This window comes from Anas platyrhynchos, chromosome 3 (assembly GCF_047663525.1).
Source record: "Anas platyrhynchos isolate ZD024472 breed Pekin duck chromosome 3, IASCAAS_PekinDuck_T2T, whole genome shotgun sequence".
NCBI lineage: Eukaryota > Metazoa > Chordata > Aves > Anseriformes > Anatidae > Anas > Anas platyrhynchos.
Window position 1 is genome coordinate 78230887 of NC_092589.1, and position 24402 is coordinate 78255288.

Here is a 24402-nt window from a genome sequence, read left to right on the forward strand (position 1 = left end):
ACTTGTGATTCAGTCTAGGCCATGTAAAACAGGTTGATGTCTTTAATTATTAGTACATTTTGTGCTGACTTTTTTTCAGGGTGCATGTCTGTGCAGATCTAGTACATCTTGTGTATAACTGAATTGTTACATAAATCATTTTCTCTTACCAGAATTAAAATGCTTTCTATGGGGACTTCTGCTTCCGATACCAGAACTCTTCAGAAGACTTACTTTGTTGTGTGGCTTAAAGGAAGATGATACTGTTAATGAACTGTGAGCATCCTTCAGGAGGCTGGTGACCCTTCAGTCATTGGTTAATGCTGTCATGGACAACTTCAAAGGGTAATGACGATATTTTTGTGAAACCATTCACGCTATTGCACTGGTATGGGAAAGACTGTGGGTTTTTTTTTTTGGTTTAGATTAATGCCCAAAGCTCTTTTGTTTCAGTCTAAAAGCCATTCAAAGTATGGGAACAAATTAGAGGAAACAGTTCACAGGAGTAGCTGTCCAACTTCCTATGTAAGTTGTCTTTGAAGAGTGTATTTACTCTCCAGATGACATTATAATCTAGATATAGTTGGGCTAACTTTAAATGAAATGATTTGGTTGCTGGGAGCAGTCTTGCTGCAGAATACAAGCAGTGAAGTAAATTAGGTTTTGTTGAGCTGTGTATGGCTGCAGCCTGCCCATGTACCCGAGTACTTTCTTAAGAACTTTTCTTTTAATTGTTTTAAAACTATGCTGCAGATTATCATCATTAAAATTATCTATAGTTAATCACAAACTCTACAGCAGTTGTTTACTGCAAGGGCCAGATGTCATTTTATACTTGACTTCATTTTCATGAGTCAGTACAGGATGTTTTTTGTTCTCAATAAGTCCCGGTAAAACAATACTTATTTTAACTATTAGTGTTACTGTTACTTGAGTGTTGGTTTTAGTTAATGTTTCTTCACAGCGTTCTCTTTTAAATGCAATAAATGGGAAGCCATGCTTAGTAGCCTACAAAGAAATAATTGTCATAAAATGTGATAGTTTATTAATGTTTTAGTAGCAGTACATTGTTTAAGAGGATATTCAAAAGAGTAAAGTCATGTTTTAAGATATATTTCATCTGCTCACTCTGCTTATTCATTCTGTTTTGTCAGCTGTTTTGCAAAACACCACAAGCAGTTAATGCACCTTATAAAGGACTCCTGACCTTTTGCAGCTTCGTAAGTCGTATCTAGATGTCACCAGTGTTTCCCATGTTAACAGTGCTGAGCATGTTTTACTATATGTGCCTTCGGCGCCGAGCTAGGACAGCTACGAGAGGAGAGATGAATAGCCGAAGGGCTATTGAATCGAACACCCGGGCCTTACCTATCAATGTTGAAATAGTTCAGTATGCCAAAGAAGTGTTGGATTTCAGCTCCCATTATGGTAGTGAAAACAGCATGTCATATACCATGTGGAATTTAGCAGGTATACCAAACGTGTACCCTAGCTCCGGTGACTTTACTCAGACGGCTGTGTTTCGAACTTACGGGACCTGGTGGGATCACTGTCCTAGTGCTCGACTGCCCTTCAAGAGGACGCCCACCTCCTTCTGCAGCCAAGACTATGTGGAACTCGCTTTTGAGGAGCAAGTTTATCCTACCGCAGTGCACATTCTGGAAACATATCATCCCGGAGCTGTAGTTCGGATTTTGGCATGCTCTGCAAATCCTTACTCACAAAACCCACCAGCTGAAGTAAGGTAAATTTTCCTTTTCTCTGTACTTTAGAGCACTGCTCTATTCTCTAAAATGTTAAATACTACAAATAATGCTGTTTAGCAAACTTTGCTTATTAGTATTTCTCTATTTCATTTCTGACCCACTGAGATTTTCTTTATTTCCGTGTAAGTTTAAGACTGGTGACATGTTTTGGTAGCAACTTGAAGAGATCTGGATTTTTCTTTTGTAGCATGAGTTAATCCAGATCCTTATATCAGATTTAATTTGAGTAAGGAGAGGTTTTTTTGTTGTTGTTGTTGGAATTCTTACGAGCAGTAATTATGTATATCCAAAATCATTTGTGAAGTGGCAGTTCTGAGTCCTTTCTGTAGTAAGAAAGGAAAATTGTCCAGAAGACTGAGGATTTGTGGCTGCACTATTGGCCTGCTTCAAGTAGCCATGAACTTCTCTCTGAATGCCCTAGGTTGTGTATGTGTATATGTATATTAGAATTGGGAACTATACCTGTTCATTTGGAAATGAGGCCAAAACCAGAAGTATAGAATGGTCAGACAAAAGGTGATGCCATTTGTCTGATCTTTATTTTTGGTTGAATCAAAGAGTGTAAGTAGCACTTGATTTTTTTATTTGCTCCACAGGTGTGAAAAGCAGCCCCCTTGGTCCTGTTGTTTTTTTCTGATAGTGAGAACTCCTGATTACATTTTGGGTAGGGGGTGAGGGATCAGGAAGAGGGGGGCCTGGAGAGTAGTAAAAAGATGAAGAAAAATGCTGTAAGCAAGGTGGGAAGCTCATGGTGAGGAAGTATGGAAATAAAAAGAGAACACGTGAAAGCACAGAGTTGGGGAAAAAACACTAGGAAAACTATTGGTATATGCAATAAAAGTATACCTAAAACATGTTTCAGCATACTAGGCAACTGATGTTTTTTTTGTAAACCTTAGAAAATCAGGTGTTGTATATGTAATAAGAACTCTCAATGAATCTGTTCTGTGTGTTTGTGTCATCTACTGTTTAGTAAGTTTGTTTTCCAGCTCTCTAATGAATAGATACTGTGTAGCTCTAAAGTAAACATCTGAATTGGAGGAGCAGTGATAGGTCAAGCTAGTAAGGACAGGCGTATGTTAGGAAGTAGGAATGTGTTTGGCACTAATACAGAAGTTATTTATAGGGTTGTGTGGGGGCGGATAGATTTAAGACTCTTGAACTTAGAACCTAATGTGAAATGACTTCTGGTCAGTTGTTCTGTGAACTTTAATTTTACGTGTTTAATAATGTAGCAATTATTCCTCTAACTTCATAATATAAGAAGATAGTATGCTGCAGTGCAATGCAAGGATATAATTCTGAAAAATGCTGTCTTAAAAATGCTTAACTAGTTGTTGGTTCATAAAACACAACTCTTCCCAATTCTGTGTAAAGACCAATAAATTAAAAAAAAAAAAAATAAAGCTTAAGAAATGTTAAATGAAGGAGCTGTTAGTAAGGTGCACTAAAAAAATGTTCAGAGAGCTAGAAGAAAATAGAAGAGAAAATACTCGTTAAAAACTTTGGGATGTTCGTTATCCCCTTGAAATGTGGTTAGACTACGAGTCCGGACTTACCCTTTTTTCATAAGAACGGATGGAATTTTTGTAGGACCCTGTCTTTCTTTGTAGGCAGAAGTATTTCCTGTTCTGCTTACTTAGGTTAGTGTTATTTTTGTTTAGAAGACTAGCAGTCTCAGCGAGCCTTGGGACCAGTTGTCCGTTCTACGTTTTCAGTAACTTCTGGTCTTGATGCTAGAGCAGCGCTAGAGGGATTTGTACTTTTCCTCAGTAGGAGTTGGCTGTTCAGAAAAGTACCTTTGGTTTGTCTCCTACTTCTGAAAGATACAAATGTCTTATGCATAATGTGAAGGAACCCTTTTTCCACGTGATGTATGCAGGATTTTTTCTCCTTCCTTTCCTGCACCTGTGGGAGGGGAATATGAAGAGTTACAAGAACATGTCTTCTGCTTAATTTCCCTTGTTTTCCCTTTCAAAAATTGAGATGCCAACTAAGAATAACATTCTGGAAGTAGGAATGCTGTTGATAATCTCAGGTGATTCAGTGCTTGACAGACGTGTTGAACTTGAACTACCACAGCGTTTTTTTTCCTTAGGAGGCTATGCCTCAGTTACTCAGAGGGCTTTCAGAGCTTTGTGTTCTTCTTTCTGACTGTTGTAATGCTTTTAAATCACCTGATTTAAAAACAAACCAGCACTTACAGGTTTTTATTTGCTGGCTATTGGTTTGTTTCTTCTGAACACCGCTGCAGAAAGGGCAGGTTATTCGAAAAGGTTCTTTTCAGCAGCTTCTGCTTTGAAATAGAAAGGAGGCCAAATTCTGGAATCAAACCTGTTGTGAGAGTAAGAAGTCTGAGACTTGTTTAAATGTTATGCTTAGTGGAAATGTTCTGCTTAGTGGATTATCCTAAGCCAGCTGGATAATATTTTTTTATTTGCTCAGTATTTAAAACATCAGCACATGCAAGACTTTGCTGTGTGCAAAAGCTCCTAAACCACAAGAGGCTCTGTGAAGGCTTGGTGTACCGCAGTTCTTGCTTAAGAGGTGGTTTACATATCCTTGTAGGAAAATGCCTATAGCCCATATAGTTGGCTCATAGGTTGCTCTGTTGCTTGATCTGTACTTCAGTGACACCAAAGAATGACTTATGCATGTGTTCAGAAAAGGGTCTTTAGTGGTGTTCCTGTGGTGGTGGTAAATTGGATATTTCTGTCAATCACAGCTTTTTTATTTTTTAAGTCTTTTTATGGGTAGGATCAACTCTTCATTGAGTAGGAGAAAGCATTGAATTATTTTTCAGGTTTGAATGTAATTCTGCCTAACTAATGCTTAAACTCAGTTTAACCACAGTTTCCAGCGAATTGAGTATTGTCATCTCATCTTGTGCTGCTTTAAAAACAGAAAACATTATATCACTCACCTCTGCATAAAACAACTTCTGAAAATCATAAATGTCAGAGAAGCATGCGTCTTTACACATGGAGACGTTTTTGTGCTTTTCATTAGTGCTACTCATACTTCTGCTGGTGAGAAGTATTCTTAATTTTGGTAACTTGTTAAACTGTACAACCATATGGTAGTATCCATGTGCAGATTTCTTAAATGAATTAGCTGAGTGCAGAAAATCCAAGCAAAAATTACCAAAGTGAGATTAAGGGACTATTATAGTGAAGAAGTACCCCCCCCCCTTTTTTTTTTTTTTTTGACACTGCAATGGTTATACTCGCTCAATGGTGAGCATGTAGGTTTTGTCCTGTGATACATGCAAGTGTTTGGTCTGGGCTTGGTGACAAAGGTGGTTCCCTCTTCAGTCTGAAGAAGAGGCAGCTCCACACAGCTGTACTGGGGGCACTGCAGCTGATAGAGGTGTGAGCCGAGCCCAAGCAAGGAGGAGACCTCATGTTTTGTTTCTCATTGTGTATTAGGTTGATGGATAGGATATAACTAGCTTCTGTGACGAGGGCAGTGTCTGCTTTTTTTGTTCCTTTTTCTTCATCTACCCAGAAGGTTTATTCGTGACAATTCCCTAACGGCTTCTTCAGTATCAACCCTTTTGAAACACTCTGATGCTCCTAATACTTTGTTAGCTGCTGTCAAACAGTAAGAGCTTTTGTGTGTTTAAACAGGAGCTTTCAAGTCAGAAGTAATTTTTTCTGAAGTTTTTCAACTTTTTCCTTTTACGAAAATAACTTTGATTTTTAAATTTGGAATATAAAAGAAAAAATGGTCCCCATTCTTTTGTCATGGTCTCTTTCTAACTTAATTTGACAGTTTCTCTTATCTTGTGTACCTTTATAGTGATACCACATTCACGTGTTTTTATAGAAGCTCCGAAAACAGTTTCTTAACTCATCTGGGATGTGTGGCAGTACTTGGGGTGATGTTTCACAGTATGTCTTTACTGTTATGCAATGATTGCTTCTTTAGTAGATTGGGATTTTTTTGTTGTTGTTGCTTGTTTTGAACCACCTCCCCTTCCCCGGCTTGTTTTCCACAGATATGAAATAGGTTGTTTCTCAAAGGTGAGATGGTAATTATTTTACTGGCTGGGAGCAGTTCCAGAACGACCAGTGGCACCATTTTGTCTGCTGTAGTCTTGCCATTTACGTCTTTGACTTATTTTTTTTCATGTTGTTTAGAATATTGCTAGATGTTCTTTTGAACAAAATTTCAAGATTGATTTCGTAGATGAACAGCCTGGCTCAGTATTTTCAGGCTTAGCTGTGTTAGCTGTGTGTGAGGTCTCTTTCTGAAGGTGCTGAAGCTTGTAAAGCTGCTGCAACCAGAAGAGCAGACTAAGGAAGAGAGATGGGCTTCCTCTCCATCCTTTAGGAATTTCATTGTATATAGGCAATGGGCTCTGTCTCTGGAAGCCAAATCCAGATACGAATGTTGCAGGTTTCTTTGCTGGCAGATGTCTTTGATTTAACAAATAAATAAGTCTCACATTCTGATAAAGGGAGTAAAACTGGAAATGTAGCGTTGTCTTATGGGTGTTTTGCTTGTAGACAGCAGCATTCAGATGCTTCTTCCTGCTCTGCCTTTTGTTCCTTGTGAATCCTGGAGGAATGCACCCAAAGCACTACTAATACTATGAACACATTAGAGGGTGGTAAGGGACCTTCAGGGCTGTATCTCATCTATGTCTAACACACAACTTAACTTTTAGCCATTTGAATCCTTATTCTTGTTCTGACATCTTCAGGGAAAACAGACCTTTCTCTTGTCCAGATGACCATCACAGGTAAGTGACAGTCAGTAGCCTTCTGAGTTGTGAATTTCTTGGGAAAGGGCACTTTTTGTGCTTGAGGGTCACCCACTGCTTCCTTCACTTTCTACCCTAATCTAAATTTTACTATGCAAGAAATCTTCCCAGTAGATTGCAGGCAAAGTTTAATCTTGTCTCATGATTTACTTGTCCTAGGAGCCACTTTTCCAAAAGATCTTTCTTATGTATTTTCTAAGGAAGTAACCAGGTCTACTCAGACATAATCATAGCTATTCCCTTTCTGCATAAAAGCTTTCAAACAGGAAAAAAAAACCAGCAGTAAATGTGTGCTGTCGCTTGACACAAACCTTGCCAGTCTGTTTCTCAACTTGACAATCATTAGGCTGTATTTTTCCTTCATGAAAGGAAGGAGAGAGATTTTTTTTGTCATGTCTCATCCCCCATGGAAGCATATGGAGTCTTTGGCTTCAGAAATTTGAGCAGGACAAGTTCCTACATATTCTCATGAAGTAGAGAAAAACCTATAATGGACTTCATTAAAGCTGAATGGAAAAACTTGGCTAAAGTCCTCATTTCCTTTACTCAGTAGAGAAAACAGTACAGATCTGACTGCCTCTCAGACTTTGCATGGCAGTGTAAAGGCTGAGTCTTCAGCACGTTGCCGGTTAAAAGCTTATTATCAAAGCACTCTCATTGCAACTTCTTTTGATCAGCCATTACTGTACATCTGCAAGACTTGAGGACAAACAATGTCCTATCTTCAGTCATTTGATTCAGCTTGAGTTTTGAGAGCTCAGAGAACCTAATTAACTCAAAGAGGGAGAAATAGGAAATTTCCTTTGACTTCTATTCAGGTGTTTGTTGGGATTCAATTTCTTTTTGTCTAGGGTTAAATAGATTCTGGAGGATCTTAAGTTTAGAACAAATGCAGGCAGCCTGATTAGTGAAGCTAATAAGATATACATCCTCAGACCAGAACTTGACTGTCAAAATGCCTTTCTTCCAAAGGGTTTTGAAGCAGATGATTTTAATGAAAAATGCTCCGGAACAGCAGAAATGCGGTTCTTAATGAAGCCTGTTGCACATAGCCTGTTGAAGTGTCAAGGTTCATTGATACATAGATCCTAGAGGAAGAGACCACTTCCAGTTGCAGCAACGGATGTATTAAGAGATTGCTTACGCTAGGGAAGAATATACCAACCCTGACTCAGAGCAATTGCTATGGCCTGTTTTTCTGTGTGATGCCACCAAGGGAGAGAATAATGTCAAAAGCAACCTTGCGGACTTGAGGTTTTCTAGTTAAACCAGCAGCTGACTCCTTTAAAGATGGGTTAGTAGGCTGCTGATGAAAAAGACAGCAGTGTGATAAGGACAGTGGAAAAATAGTCACTGGCCTTGTTCACCAGGTTTGTAATGTGGAGTTTCACAAGACTGTAAAAAGTTCTGCTATGTGTCTTTCATTTACTGTTCTCTAGTTTATTACAAAGGCTGGGAGCTGAAGGCAGTACTTGCTGAAGGAGGTTGTTGCTTTGCAATCTGAATGTAGGCCTGCAGATGCATTTTTTTTTCCAGTGCTACTGCTAGTTAATCCTTTCTTAAGGGCACCAAAGGAGAAGTCAGTAACTAAGACATGTTCAGTTAAAAGTTGGTAGTACAGTGTGTGTTAATGAAAATACAGTCTTGAGTTTCCCTCAGGATAGTTTGAGCGGGTATAAGAGAGTGTCTAAGAAAAATATCAGGTGGTCATCTGGGTATGTTCAAGAAAGGTCATGTGCAACGCCAACATTAGGTATTTGCTTAGGGCATCGACCTGTGGAAGAGGGTGTGACAGTGGGACTGTCTGTTGTATTTTTCCATGAGTTGACATTCATCTCCTAAACTAAAGACATTTTCATTCATAGTATAAGTTTCAGAAAAAAACAAACAAAAAAACCACCAAACCTCTTAATTTTATGGCAGAGGTGTCCACTCTAGTGTGTTGGTACTTGCTGATGTTCCATATGTTCTCCAATCCTGCATGTTTGGTTTTAGTTCATTATTTTTTTTTCCTTTGACAGAAGACTTCTTCAGGCCTCCTATTCTTTAAGGTATTCATGGAGAGTGGCATGATGTAGGATAGGAAAATTTATCTGTGCATACCTGAAAATGTCCATTGTGAAATGGAAGTTTCAGCCATTATGGAATAATTTTCCTATCCTTGAAATGTGAGCAAATATCAAGCTTCTAAGGCTTATTTATACTGTGTTATGTTTAATGGAAGTCCTTTTACATGTTTTACTTTATGATGGCCAGAGTTTAGGCATTTGGACCTGGAAAGCAAAGCATGTTTGATTTTTTTCCTGTGTGTTCTGCAGTACATGTCAGTGTTGAACAGCACTTGTGAGCTCAGAGTAGTGGTCTCTGTTAGGGGGAGCAGAGGTACTAGGAAGCAGACCCAGTGTCTCTGAGACCTGTGGGATAAGACAGTCTGAGACACGTCTTTGAAGCTGGGACCAGGCTGATACGAAAGGTGGAAGAGATAAGGAAGTGTCTGGGTTTTGCATGGGGAGTGTACGGAGATTGATGTAAGTGTAACGTCAAAGGGCGAGTGGCTGCTGGAGGCTTCCTTTTTTACTAATCAGCTAGACTTAAGGATGAGGAAGAGGGGAGGAGAAGATGGGCATCAGTGACCGAAGGACCTCCAAAATCCTCTCACTGGATGAGGACCCATGCACATATAAAGAGCGTGTTTCTGTTTTCAGGCCTTTTGAGAAGCTTGGGAGCACTCAAGACCTAATGAATATAAGACTTGATTCTCCAGATTACTCAGTTGGCAGCAGGGTTCACTGTCATTTACTGGAAGAGATTTGAGGTCTGTGTGTACAAGTGAGGATGTATGTTTGGAAGCTCTGTGCATGCCCTGAGCCGCCTTCTGTCACCAGAACAGAGAGCATTAAAATGTTTTAGTTGATCAGTTTTGAAATTTTAATATTCTTTGCAAAAGGCCCTTTTAAAGATGACCTGAAGATCCTATTTTCTCTGATATTTAACCATAACATTGTACTAATGAGATAATTTGACAATGAAATGCTTCTAAAAATGGTATTTTGCTTACCTGGTTAGATAAAGTACAGGTGTTTTTTTTTTTTTTTTAAAAAAAAAAGGATTTGTTAATGCTGCAGTTTGGACCACCGTGATGTGAATGAGTGAGAGCTGTGTGGTTTGTTTGTTTTTTTTTTTTTCCCCTTTTGTGTTTTTGTGAAAACCTTGTGAGGTTGGCTGACTGTAGTTGAGTTGCTTGACGAGACTGTTCCCTGCGTACTAACATACGATCATTGTCAAGACATCTTCAGTCCATTTGTTGCAATAACCTCACTTGTGAGATGTTGGAACGTGTATAGCAGTAGTCTAACACAAATGCATGGCAATGAATGTACCATTCATTTTGTTAATTAGCAATACAGAGAAAATAGGCTACGGTTATGAACTAGTGTGACCTGGTAAATTCATTCTTTGGATGTTTACCAAGGCTAGGGAAAAATGTAACAATTTTCATTTGCCTTTCAACCATGTTTCTTGCTTTCTGAATGCTTCTGACAAAATCACTCTTCTGTGTTCTGAAATTGGTTTAGTTACATTTATCTCAATCCCTTACTTGTGCCCATTATTATTATTTTTTTCACAGATGGGAAATCCTTTGGTCTGAGGCACCTACAAAAGTGAGTGGTCCCCAGGCTCGGCAGTTCACACCTTGTATCAAACAAATAAACTTCCCCACGAACTTAATTCGACTGGAAGTGAACAGTTCTCTTCTAGATTATTACACTGAATTAGATGCAGTAGTACTACATGGTGTGAAAGAGAAACCCGTGCTTTCACTGAAGACTTCAATGATTGATATGACTGATATTGATGAAGATGAGGATGAAGAGAAGTATGGCTGTGGAATGGACGCTCTTAACAAACAGTTCAGCGTTGTTACCCTCAGGGAATGGCCGACTAATGGGTATTTTGACAAACTGCCTTATGAGGTAAGAAAAGCATGTTTATGCTCCAATACAGTTGTTTTAATAATTGAGTGCGAAAGTGCTCTATATAAGGTACTGACCAAGACTGTTGTTTTTTCCAGTTATAGTTCCTTGCATTCTTTTGTGAGTCTCCTGCAGTTATAGAATAGTTACGCCTGAGTTATGATAGTCTGTCTGCTTCAGTGGGTGGATATTAACAAGTCAGTTTGCTGGTGCTTACATTGTTGCAACACTTATTTCTCAGGAATCCCTCCACTGATGTACTTTTTTTGCCAGTTATTCTAGCCTTAAACTTCTAGCTCTTGAATTTAGAATCTTCCACCAGTTTTCCAGTAGTACAGACACATAATTTTTAGTCCTTATATTTGACAAAGATGATACAGGAAAAAAATGGAAAAAGAATGTGTATTTTTTTTTGCTTCCAAATATTTTATTGGCTTAGTTTCTTTTCCTGATTTCTTACAAAAACCTGGAACTGCTGGAAATATGATTGCTGAATATTGTGTGCTGACCTGGAAGCTCTTACTGGAGTGTAGCCATTCACAGAGACTGGTATCATAGAGCAGGAAGAGAGAGATGGTCACCTTCACCTCCTCAGAAACAAACTGGGTTTGCATGTAGGGGAGAGGAGTCTTTACTTGCTGGTCAGACCTCGGGTCCTGTTCCTACCCTTTAGGCTGCTGCAGGCTGGCAAAAGAAGCCAGGTTTTGTTTTCTGAGGTAACATATCAAATGCTCAGGGTGCTTCTGTCTTGAATCAGTTTCAGTTGTGAAAGTGAAGGAGGGTGGTGAGAGATACTGTCACTGATTGCAGGGCATTTTCAGAAATGTGTGATCTAACAAAACAGTATTTTGTTTTTATTATGTCTTTTGTTTCTAAGCTCCCTAGTTCAGCAGCTGAAGGCCATGTTGGATGCCTGTGTGCTCTAGTAATCTTCAGGACTTCTGTTCTGCTTGTAAAGACGAAACAGGACAAGAATATGACGATTCTCTGTCTTTCTCCTGTGTATTTATCTTCTTTTAAAAGCTTATTTCAGTTCTTGAGGGCTTATTTGTTGTTGCTACAGTGGAATAACAGATGAGGATACTATCCTCATCGTGAGTTAGCACTACTGTTTTCTTCCTCCACAGAATCCATATAGCAGTCAATATATTTCACTGTTGCTGCTTGTATATCTGTACTGGAGTAAAGAAAGTAGTTTTCTGCATGTGCAAGGGCGTAGTTGAGTCTAGAACATCTTAAAATGTGTAAATGTGTTTGAAATCTTTGTCATTCCAACAATATTAATTGTAGGGAAAACTTGATTTAAATCTGGGCAGTCTTGTTTGAAAAGACTGGATAAACTGCTTTATAATAGTTGCCTATCTGAGATTAATCTCATTTTTGTTCTGCATAATTCTACAGATTATCAAGATTATAGTGTAAGTAATTATAATGTGTAGTCCTGTTACTCCTTCGAACTCCTGCCTCCATGTGTGTTATTGTGCTTTTCTGCTTTCCTTTTTGTGTACCAGCTACCTTTTTAATCAATTTTTTAACGTTTGGTTTCATGAATGCATTTATATGGTCTATCAATACAAGCACATTTTTTTTTATTTTGCTTTGATTTAAAGAACCTGAATGGCTAGAATAGTTATCAGAAAACTACAAAGAGGTATTTCTGGACTGGTTTTGTGACAGCAGCAGTACCAGTTTTCTGCTTTCTTGATCCAGCTGGAATGCTTGGGTATTGAAGCAACAAAAATGTTGTGCTTTGTAGTATGACAGTGTTTTATCCCATCTGATATGGGAGCAGTACTCTGCATGCTGTCTTCAAGAATGACAAGTGTCAGATTTTTCTGGAAGTGTTTGAATTCTGCAATGAAGTAAGGAAACCACCGACTCCTTCCAATTTTGATTATGACATGTTACATGAAAAATTTTTCTTCTTGTAGGCTCATGCTGATTATGAATGTGCAACTGTCTTTAGTCTTCATACATGGCTGTTTCTTATTTGAGCTGTTTCAGGCTTCTTCATTCTACCCAACATAATTCACAAAATATGTAAGCCGAATGGTCTTCTATGCTAATCATGAAGTAGACGACAGTTCTTCCAGTCTTTGTTTTGCCTTCAGTGTCTTTCTGAAACTTCTGTAGTCTATGAAAGCATAATCTATGTTGCTCTTCGGGATTGATTGCTGCAGTGTGTGCTCTAAAAACGTTGTCATAGTACAGTTAGCTTCTGCCAACAAGAGAATAATGCTCAGCTCCCGGGGTGTAGAATTCCTTAGAAGAAGGTGATGAACTGGATGAGAGAATATTCCTTCCCTGCTCATGGGCAGTGTTGACAGATCCTTAGTAGCTGTAGAGTACTTGTGCTTTCATCATCTGTTCTCCAAAATTAGCTTAAATTTGAGTAAGGATTTTCTAGGAGCCTCTTCATGTCTCTTTCTCCCCATTATCTTTGATCAACTTGCATTGCTTGTAAAGTGGAATGAGTAAGGCCTTAGTCTTAGTCATCTTTGTAGACATGCTTGAGACCTGAAGTCCTGAAGCAGGGCTCCAAGAAATTGGAGAAATACCTGCCACAGCATACCTGTTGTGCAGTGTGAGACTCACTTAGATGCTCCAGGTACCAAGAACTTCCTTCCTCTGGAGGAAGGGCAGGAGAAATCTTGCATGCTGCAGTCCAAAATACATTTTTGATATAAATTTTCAATACAAAAAGGTATGAACGACGTTTTCATCATTCCTTGAAGCCAGTTTTTCCTGAATCTGCCTAAAAGATTTATGAGCTGTTTTTGTCTACTGGGAAGTGAATTTTGTCACTAGATATGGATTTGGCACTTACATTCCGGGAAAATTGGTCTTAAATGTAAAACATACATCCCTGAAGTGATACTTAAAAGAACTGAAGCAATAAGAAGGAGCATTTTATCACAAAATTCTTGCATCTTTCCAGAACAAATATTTGTGGGCTTTCAGCTAATTGGTAAGATTTTATGCCTCTCTTTGAATTGAGAATCGCAGAAGGGTCTTAAAAGCTGCTTTAACAGCTGATAACCATATGGCACAAGATTCCCTTCAGTCAATGGTTAATGCACTGCCAGTTGCCGTAGCAGACTAGGCTCTGAGCAACGGCACACGGAGAAGACAGCTCTACAGCCCTGGTCTTCTGGAGACTTGATGATTTGTGCAGGCTGTCAGTGTGATGCTTTCCTGTTCTTGGAATCAAGAAGGGGGGTTAAAACCTTCACAGCCTTTCATTGCTGAGGAGATCAGAGCCTGTGCTTTTGTGTTGCATTTTATGCAACACCGAAGCATTTTATGTGGGCAGAATGAAGAAAAGGAAGACTTAAAAGGAATGTTGCAAAATAGTTGCAAGGTCCACTTTTCATGTATTCACATAAGCTATTAAGTGTGTATGTGTTTGCTGGTGCAAGCTATGGGATCATGAAACTAGGGACTACATTTTTTTTAAACCATGCTGAGGAATATCAAAAGCCACAGAATGTTTATTACCTACTCCTGCCTTCTTTCTTTTCCTTTTTGTACATGTACCCTTCATCCTTTATCTAAGCATGTCATAATAGCAGTTCTAATTATTTAGAGCCTAAGCTGTGGCAGATCTAGTTGCAGAACAAAAAATTACAAATAATTTAAGTCTTTCTGAATTATAGTTTAGGCCAATGTGTTTTCATATTGGAAGAGCTCAAATAGAAGGATTGATGGAGGAAATTTTTAGGAAGTGTGGAAGTGTTAGTTTTGACTAGTATTTAAGGGCTGTCTTCTGACCATGTCAAGTTCTGCATTATCATACTATAACCAAAGAAAGAATATTATTGGATATAAGTGATTGCTTGCTACGATTCTTAATAAAAACTTCTTGGTTGGTAAGCACTACTAGAAGCTGCACCCCTGGTTAATTTTTATCCTGTGCATTGAAGTGTGTGATTGGGATTTTGCCTGAGCTTACAAGCAAACTTGGATGCAATAGGTGAGATTTATTTGGTTTTTCAAAGATGTTGTGTTTTTGAATCTATAATTCAAAATATATGGAAATGTTTAAGGTGCTACAATGAAAGACTATGATGATAAAAAAAAAAAAAAGGCAGATAAGACTCAGGATCCTTTTGGTGTGTAGATAGTGCAGTGAATTTGTATATTGTAATTCCCTACAACTCAGCAAATGGCGATTTGGAAGCCTCCAGTTTTTAGATATTATCTCCAACATCTATTGATCTCCTCGTATCTCTAAAACTGGGTATGTGCAGTGTTTTACCTGGAAATGGGAGAAAGTACTTTTTATTTGATTTTTGCTGTTGATAGATCAATCAGTGTTGAATTAGCTATATTTTGTTTTCCTCTGTTTTGCAGTGATCATTGTTTTGACTGATTTATAAGAAAGTGAAACAATAGTTGCAGTAATTTTTCATAAATGCAGAATAAAAGCAGTTGTTTGCAGGAAGCAGTGTTATAAGATCTATTTTCAAAGCACATAATTCTGTGATGTTCATAGAATCACTGTGACCACAGCATAGCGCAGTGCAGCACATCATGTCGCATACTTAATGTTATCAAATTTTAAGTTATGCTAGGATACACCTACATAAATTTCTGACAGTCCATACTAACAGTGATTACTGGTTATTAGCCTGTAGATTTGGGACCTGTTATATTTGTTTAATCAAAATCAAGAAAACTTTATTTTCAGTGATACTTCTTTTTTTTTCATTCTAGATATTTCATCTTGGGTCGAGTAGGGTTGCAATGTCCTCTATGTTACAAAAGACCCATTGCAGTCATCAGTTAGCATAAAGGAACATTGGTGAGGCATTTATAGTTCCATTCACCATTATCTTTACTGCTCAGAAATCACAAAGTAACTTTTTTCCACTGAACAGAATTTGTGTTGCTTTCTATGAGACATTTATTACACCACATTAATTGTAGGCATAAATCTAGCTAACTGTGCAGCCTTCATTGCTGAGCTGTTTGTTTTAGAAAACCTAATAAATATTGGACAAATCTGAGGGAGAAAATGCAAGATATTTAGTTGGTTTACAGAATGCAGGATATCTGAAGGTTGCAAAGCAGTTGGAAAGTGTCTTTCAGAATATTGAAAAATTGTTTAAAGGTGGTCTAAGAAAAATGTTTATGTGTTTAGGTATATCCTACTGCAAAGCCAAAATGGTGTTAGTCTTTTAAGATGAGGCAAAACAGAAGTCTGAGCAAAGGAAAAATCAAAATATTAACTTAGGATCATATCTACATTAGCTCCTAGTTTGATGTGTCTCCTACTGAAATGCTAACAACCTAAATGTCAGCTGGGAGCAGACTTTGATTATAATTTATTAACTGTGCTGTGTATATGCAGTTCATTGCTATTACATTGAAATGTCTGCTCTGATCCACAGTATCAAGCTGACGCAGAGGTAAAAAAAAACAAAACAGGAGTATTTTTAGGGGCAAGGAAAATGGAGGAGAAGGGAAGAGGAAAGTCATGAAATCAAGCTTGAGAGAAACTTGAGTATATGCAAGCACAATGTTTTGGCATTGGATTTTATGTTAAGTTTCTGAAAAGTATGTAGATATGTGGAGTGTTTGATATCCAAATACTAAATCTGGAGCTGAGTAGGAAGTAACACTTTTCACTTTTCAGGAAATTGAATTGTTTACTTATTTTTTTTCCTCTCCCAAAAGTAGAGGGGAAGAGGGAAGGTGGAAGCTAGCTGCATAAATTGTTACTGTAGATGTACAGTCTGCTTGGAAAAAGGCTTCACTTTGGTTTTATGTCAGGCATTTTATTACAATTTTTGATGGTTTTGTCTTATGAGTCTTTAAATTAAAATGAAACATGGTATTTTGAAAGGGCCACAGGACTCTCCCTGGTTTAAGCTATTTTTTTTTTTTGTTTGAATGAAATCAGTTAATCAATGTAGAGGGTTTTTTTCCCCCACTCTGCTTGAAAGTGATTGTTCACTTCTAATTACATAACCTGAGTGCAGGTGCTTACAGCTGTTAAAGGCAGCCACAGTAAAGTAAGCATTACTTTTCATATTTAATTTTTCAGGTGTGTTTTCTCTCAGGTATCTAAGTTAGGGCAGGGTGGGTTTTTTGTTGAAGGTTTTTGCTATTTTCAAAAGTGAGTATTTGTGTGTATTTCTGTATTTGTTAATCTTGCTCTAGAAGGAAAACCAGAGCATGATAGAAGACGGGATATTTCTTCTTAGTGTGAGATAACTCGTTAAAAAATGTATATAGTGGTGCTAGTGAGAAGGGCTGGTGGTTATTCTGAAGCTGAGGTGATTCAATTTGATAAAGGTAAAAAGGGGTTTTGCATTTCAAATTCGAGTCTGGCATAGAACAAAAATGCTCTCAAAATATTACAGCAAGAGATTACTTGATAAAGGAAGATCTGAATGTGTTGAAATTTTTATCTAGTTGCATAGTCCAGCACGAATGGGGAGGAAATATAAGGTGGAAATCAAAACACTTTTTTTTTTTTTAGAGCAGAGGAATAAATCCTAAATTAGTTCAAGCTGTGGGGAAACTGGGACGTGGTATGATTTTCATGTACTCTGCAGATATGCTACCATCTTAACTGAATCCAGAGAAGAAAGAGGATGCCAATTCAGTGTTCTGATCAATGGAAGTGCAGACATTGTGAAGGGAAATATGTAAACATAGTGTTTACATATATATCGCTGTTTAAATTAGCATGGGTAAAAAAAAAAAAACAAACTTCTAATTTGAAAGCTTCCTGTCACTTTTATATGCTGATCTGCTTTTTCCTTTCTTGTTTAATATGTTGTCAAATTGAGAAGGCAGTGCAATCCTATTTAATAGCTAATCAGTGATTTATTTGAGAAGTTACTTTTAACTTAAAAAAAAAAAAAAAAACAACTTTGAAGTTAGAACACATTTTATTCTGTTGCAGTTTTGCCTTAGCATTTCAAGTGCTGTATGACCATCTACCTTTTTTTTCTCTGTTTTTAATATAGCTCATCCAGTTGATTTTGAGTCACCTTACAGTACCAGACCTGTGTAGACTAGCACAAACTTGTAAGCTACTGTATCAACATTGCTGCGATCCTCTGCAGTACATTCATCTCAGTTTACAACCTTACTGGGCGAGAATTAATGACACGTCTCTGGAATACCTACAGTCTCGCTGCACTCTCATCCAGTGGCTGAATTTATCTTGGACTGGAAACAGGGGAGCCATTTCTGTTTCTGGATTTAGCAGGTCAGTGGGAAATGTACAAACTATTTTGACAAGCTCTCTTTGTGGAGTTGCTGCACAGGTTTGTCACTAAGTGATTGAAAAGTGATTGAAACCTTATTAAAAGACAAGAAATGTCTTTGATTTACTGTAAAGTTTGTAACTGTTCTTATGTAGAGTAAGACAAAACCAAAAAAAAAAACAAAAAACACCAAACAGCTAACACAGCAAGAAGTTTTAGCTAGATATGGAAGCAGTTGTTGTTTCAGCATATAGTTTGCATGCCTCAAACTGCCAGTGACTGAGAGGCATCTTCCAGTGGTGAGCGGTGCTCTGCTTTCTTCTGGAATTCTGAAAGACTCCTTGAGAGCTAAGCTGCAGAAAGTCCATCTTACAAAGAAAATCTTTGCAGTTGTTCCATGCACGGATTGAGTCATCAGTAGGACTACAGTAATAAACAGATTACAGTGTATGCTTACAAGGTATGGGTCCTAAGTAATCACTGGAGTGCAATGTAAATGCAAATATTTTCATAAAAATGATTTAAAACATTTGTCCCATTGGGAAATGGGAGGTTTGTGTGTGCATCTTCACACTGAGTTGAAAATATGACTATGCTGTAGGTTATTAAAGCAGCAAATATGCAGAGATTCTTCTCTGTATAATAGCCATGTTCTCTGCTTCCTTAACGTATAATTTCTTGCTTTTTTGGCTGTTTGCATCAGTTAAACAGCATCTACCAGTGCACTTCATTTATACAAAAATTGCTGCTCCAACTAAGATAATCAGCAGTGGCAGGTGAACTTGACTGATAAAAAAACAGAAATGTTTAATATATCTAAAACATAAATTGTCTTAGCTTTCATTTGTTTTTGAATGAAAAGGCTGAAAAGTATTCAAATGTTGTCTTTCTTTTGGTGCCTGGGTGCCTTCCCTGGGGTAGTAAAATGATTTGAAGAAATACTTTTACTTCCTTTTTCCAGAGCTTACAGTATAATCCAAGAGCGCTATGCTGTGGTCTTTTGTGCTTGTTGGTAGAAAAAGGAGATAAACATCAATTAATTGAATGGGATACAAATGTTCCTCCTAATTTTCCTAAATCTGGATTTCTTATTTGTTTTCCACATAATGTATCTAATATGTAAGCTTAACTGAGAATTTGATGTCATGAAGTTTGTTTTCTGATGTGTAGCTATTAAATGTGTTTTTGAAAACTTAGTGTGACCTTTTTTCATTTTCATGACTCTTTTTTTAAATGTGCAGTGCTGCTAAAAATTTTGTGCAGTATTAAAAGAAACGAATGTCTAAGCTCAGAGAACTACAAATTTTGCAATTCTGGCATATCTGGCTTCCTGTTAGTTTAAACAGTTATCTCTTAACTAAATTGTGTGTGTGTTTTAACTTCACTACTGACGTAGTAGCAGCACTGACTTGAAGTCAGCTGTTCTAAAATAATTATATCACCATTATGCGGGTATTGAAAAATCCAGGAAATGTGAGTCATGACTTCCCACAGTTTCTCCTTTTGAACTTTTAGATATTTCTCATCTGGCCTGAGTTTGGAGAGTTATTAGCTAAACAAGAGTTTCGAAAGACTGGGGGTACTTTGACTTTCCTAGGAATTCTGTCTTACAATTAAATTTTCTTTTTAACGTACTCTTCAGAATATGAGCATTGTAGAAGTTACCGGTTGTTTGGGGAGATTGTATTGCTTGTTTTATCAGTTAATTGCTTACATCTTCCAAAAAACTTGCTTACACTTTCAGATTGTAATTGTCCTTTGAAGATATGAAATACTTATATATTTCTCTCTCTATGTGTAATAGTAGAGGACATATATGACTACATTTATTAGTGTAAAATCTTCTCTTGCTGCCTACTGCATGAATGCTTCTGAATCAGTTGGATGGTTTCTCTTCATCCTTCTTTTTGGCTCTTACCTGGTATTGAACCTGGCATTGTTGTTCATCTCTCTTTCTGCAAAGCAAATTTTCAGTAAGGCAGCGAGGTGTCCTGTGGAGTAACAAGCTGTGTCTTTTAGTTTGGATTTACTTGATAAAAAGTTGTTTTGTGACTTTAGGTTGAGTTCAAACTGGCCTAAATTGCTTGTTCCGATACTTCAGATTGATCCATTTTGTGGTAAGCTGCTGTATAAACAACCATGAATGGCTGTCAAGTCATTTAAATAGAAATGCAGAAGTTGTTTTGAAGAGCTCCATTATGTTATTTTTAAGGCTAGCCTATATTTCTCCATTTGAGGAGAAGCGGGGGGAAAAAGTTATTTTCTAAATTAAATTTATAAATACTTCATAAACACTATAAATTGCTGCAGTATGAAATCAGGAAAATGCTAAAACCAGAGCAACTTATCTTCAATAGATAACAGGCATTTGACTTTTGCAGAACCTCTTTTTATTTTGTTTTATATATTTTTGCACATTTTTCTCAGCACTTAGTGTTAAAATTGTCACTGTTGAATTGAAAACCAGTGGAGTTAGATTAATTCTCACAACTATACTGTTTAGCTTATAATTCCTGCTAGTAGATGCTTGTTTAAATGATACTCTTGCTTGAGATTTATTTTGGAAAATATCTTCCAAAATGTTTATATTTGTTTTCTTCTGACACCTAAAAGAGGTAACTTGTACTTACATCTTTTAAAGTGACACACAAATAACTGTAAAAAGAAAAATCATTTTTTTCTTGCAAAAATATATTAAAGTAGAAACTTTTTAAAGAGTAATTTAAGAAGTGACTGAAGCAAATACTGTGTTATCATGAGAAGATAGAATGCTTCAGGCGCATGAACATCCTGAGGCAAAGCTGAAGGTATTTTTACTTATTGATAACATCTATTCCTTAGGGCTAAAAATGACTATCATAAATTTTTCAGATCAACGTATAATATAAATTACCTGAACTTTATGATTTAGAGTGAACTAAAAGTATGCAGAGAAGTAAAAGACAAATGCAATGAAATATTTGAGCAATATCAAATGTCAGGAATGCAAAGTGACGGGGAATAAACAAAGATTTCACAGAAAGCATTACATATTACATAATCAACACTGTTTCTCGTGGCAGTAGAGGTGTGGTGAATTTGTCAATGCAATGGGAATATCAGCATGAGAGGATAAGACCTGTATAGGAGAAGTGGAGCGAGTTAATTGGAGGTAGTAAATACCAAGATGCTGAATAGATGCTCAGGCGTTTAAACACCTAAATGGTGATGGCAGCTTTAAAAACAGAGTTCTGCATGCAGGTTTCTTTATCTTTTGTAATGTGGCTTATTTAAGCTGTTTTGCTTGAAAAACCTAAGGTGATAGGATTTTTATTTGCTTTTAACATTTTGTACTGAGAGAATGAATTCGCAGAATTTCCCTGTTATGATGCAATGTTTACATTTCAAGCACATCCAGAAACATTTCTTTAACAATTGTTGTCATTACAATTTGAAATCTTTAGTTGATGTTTATTACAGGTGTGCTTTGACAGCATTTGACTTGGTGATGGCTTGCTATGAATCAAACTAGCAGGAAGGTTAGGTAGCTACTGCAACATGCATTTAATAGTCACGGAAAATATGAGTATTGTACAATTTGACAGGGATTCTCATTTTAAAACTCCTACCTGTTTTTTAATTTTGACAGTTTTAGTAAACCCTGGGGTTGCTGTAACTGAAGCAAAGACTAAATACTGTTTATTTTGCATGTTTTTATTGAAGTTGCTTAATTTGTGTTCAGAAAAGCACAAGATCAGATACTTCAGCTCCATACTTGAATGCAGTGCTTTAAGATCTGATGACAAAGTTCAATACATGTTGGATTTGAAAACAACATTTTAACGATTAGAATAGTTTAGAGGGAGGCAATGGGACTTCATTTAAAAGAAAAACAAAAAAGTCTTGGCCTTGGGAGACGACAAACAACGGTTCTTGAGAGTAAGCAGAATGATGAAAAGAGATTTCTTATTTAAAACAAACAAAAGACTGAAATACTGTAGTCTAGAATGAGGATGAACTAAAAGGTAGAGAGGTCTGTTCCAGTGCCTAGCAAAACTAAAGTAAGTGTTCAGATTCCAGTAGGTTGTTTAACTGATCATAACAATCATGAAGGGAGTGAAAGGGAAATCACTTTGGAAATTACACGTATAAAGCACTGTTTGTAAAAGAAAGACTAAAGGGATGGATGACTATGCAGAAAGGAAGAGATACTGTAAATAGGATCCAGTCAATCTTCAGTGAGTAAAGGGAGAGGTGTGTGAAGAAGAGAAATACTGCTTTGGATGGAAGGGGTTGACTGTTTTCAAATGAGCCCAGTCACAGCCAGACATCCAGTATCTGTTAAGTCTGAGAAGTATGAAGGCAATGACACTTCTGTTGGGAAGCCTGAGACCCCATGTTCTACCTTGCCTTATGGCTTTGGAGATCTGCATGGAAAGAAGTTTGCAAAAACCTCTGCCCTGAGCAGCCTATGAAGTGCAAACAATGGGAGAACTCTGCAGTTTGTACTAATGTGCTCTGCCCTGTTCTGGTTGGTGACTTCCTCAAATTTCTCCTCCCATTTTTGTTCATTTCTTCATTTCGTGCCTGTCAGTTCATGTACCCTGCTGTGTGTCCCTTATCGCCCTTGCCTTTCTTTCTATGTAATATCTCCTGAAGAACCTTTTCCAGGAAGACAGTAAAGCCGTGAAGAACAAGTGGTGTGCTCATTGCTATTGCTCTGTTTGTGCTGTCTGTGTGTTTTAAGTGTAATGAAATTAAATAAAATGTTACAAGGATAATAACTCTCCTAGCTGGTGAGCTTTGAGTTCTTTTCCAAGTGTAGGAGGTTAATATTGTGTTTCTCTGACCTGGTAATGTTAACTTCTTATAGTGACAGGAGAAGTGTTGATCTGTACCAATATTTATAATGGCCAAGCCCTGTCAAATTATGTGGCAGTTAACCTTACATCTATTATTGCAATGGAATAGTTCATAAAATATTTATCTGTTAGCAAATTAGAAGCTAGAGGTATAATAAATGGCAATTGACAAGGTTTTATGGAAAATATCACCATTCAAACAAACCTGATAATTTGTTGATGAAAGAAGCTGTGTGAATGTGTTGTTAAAGCACTCATTAAAGAGAGGAATCGGCTAATTGGCAATCAGCAATGAATCCATATGTCTGCACTCTGATTTCCAGGGAATTTCCATCCTGTGTTTTTCCACAACAGTGTTGAACTCTGTTGCTGGTCTAAAATAGCAGTCTGATGTTTAGATTTCTGGTGTTAATTGTCATGAACTGTCATGTCATTTTAGCTGTGACATTCCTGTAAGAGCTCACCAGTCTAGCTTACAGGTGAATTCGCTGTATCTGGTATGAAAACAACAAACAGGTGCTTGGTGTTTGATAAGCTCTGATTCTTACAAGCTAAAATAGATTCTGAAGACAGCGGAGTTGCACTAAAAATACTGAAGAATTGATTTGAAGGCCATGCTTAGGAAAACCCCTATGGGTATGGGGCTTCTGACTTTCCTCAGTGTCTTTGTTTCTCCTTGTGAAAGCTCATGAGTATTAGGGGCTTCTGAAGGTTGTCTTCTCCAAGCTCCCACTTGAAGTGCTGCTGTTCCCTGTGCTAGGTCAGGTCAGTCGAGGTCTCGGGAGACTCTCGGAAACCTTCGGGGTGGAGGTTTCCCCCTGGAACCTACTTTCCTTTCCCTGTTGCAGAGGATTTGCATAATGAAAGTAAGGCCCAGGAGCTGGGTAATGTGCAAGATGAAAGGAATCAGGAAGGGTGATGACAAATGGCAAGTAAGATTTGAGTGAGTAGTGAAAAATAAGGAAAAGGGAAGGTTTGAAAGCTTGGATCTTCAAAGAGATATCAAGTCCTCCATTATTCTTTAGTGTCACTGACAAATACCTCCCTAAACAAACCTTTATTTTTTCCCCTTGAGATGATGCTTTTGCAACTTGGTTTCAAGGTACAATTGCTTCTTTAAGGCTGCTTTAGTGACATCAGTGTCCTTCTGTCATGCATAGCATTATGTAGCTTTCTGTTTCTTAAGATTTTTATGGTCAAAAAGTATAATATCTAGGATGCATAAGTAAACGTTGATGAAACAGCCTTAACTGTCAGACCACCTTCCATTTTTGAATATTGATCTCTCAGTTCATTAATTTGGTCTTCTGAGTTTGTACAAATTTGATTCACAAGTAATTTCTTCAGAGTGGTTACGAATAATTTACTTTAACCTAATCACGTTTTCTGTTAATTAATTGATGTGGCATAATTACTGTGGTCTGTAGGATTCTTATTGCTGAAAAAAGTATTTCTCGTTTTTCATGGTTAAAGTTGTGACAGTATTCAAAGATTTTCATTAGAAAGCACATTTATTTTTCACTTAATGTGATTTATTGCAGGTTCTTAAAAGTTTGTGGCTCTGAACTCGTTCGTCTTGAGTTGTCTTGTGGCCATTTCCTGAATGAAACATGTTTGGAGGTCATTACTGAAACGTGTCCAAATCTTCAGGAATTAAATCTTGCATCATGTGATAAAATACCACCTCAGGCTTTCAACCACATAGCCAAAGTGGGCAGCCTAAAGCGTCTCATTCTTTACCGAACAAAAGTGGAGGTAGGAACAAGTATTTTTTAACTTTTCGATAAGCCTTTTTAGTCCTGATAAAATTATTACTTTTTCATTGCTGAAGAAGTGAATTAGAATTTTGTA

The 24402-nt window shown here is 37.4% G+C and overlaps 1 protein-coding gene across 6 annotated transcripts in view; it reads left to right on the forward strand.

The window, feature by feature from the left end:
• Positions 1-24402, forward strand: part of FBXL4 (F-box and leucine rich repeat protein 4) — a 55857-nt gene that overhangs the window by 4750 nt on the left and 26705 nt on the right. For 5 of the 6 annotated variants that reach the window (XR_011808458.1, XR_011808459.1, XM_038176515.2 and 2 more), the window contains exons 2-6: positions 153-324; positions 1134-1723; positions 10142-10487; positions 17468-17712; positions 24093-24306. Coding sequence is in view for 4 of the 6 variants with exons in the window: in XM_038176515.2 (XP_038032443.1) it covers positions 1215-1723; positions 10142-10487; positions 17468-17712; positions 24093-24306 (1314 nt within the window). In the remaining 2 variants the exon portion in view is untranslated. Of the gene's footprint in view, positions 1-152; positions 325-432; positions 505-1133; positions 1724-10141; positions 10488-17467; positions 17713-24092; positions 24307-24402 lie in introns of all 6 variants that reach the window. The other variant, XM_072036172.1, reaches the window with a different exon arrangement.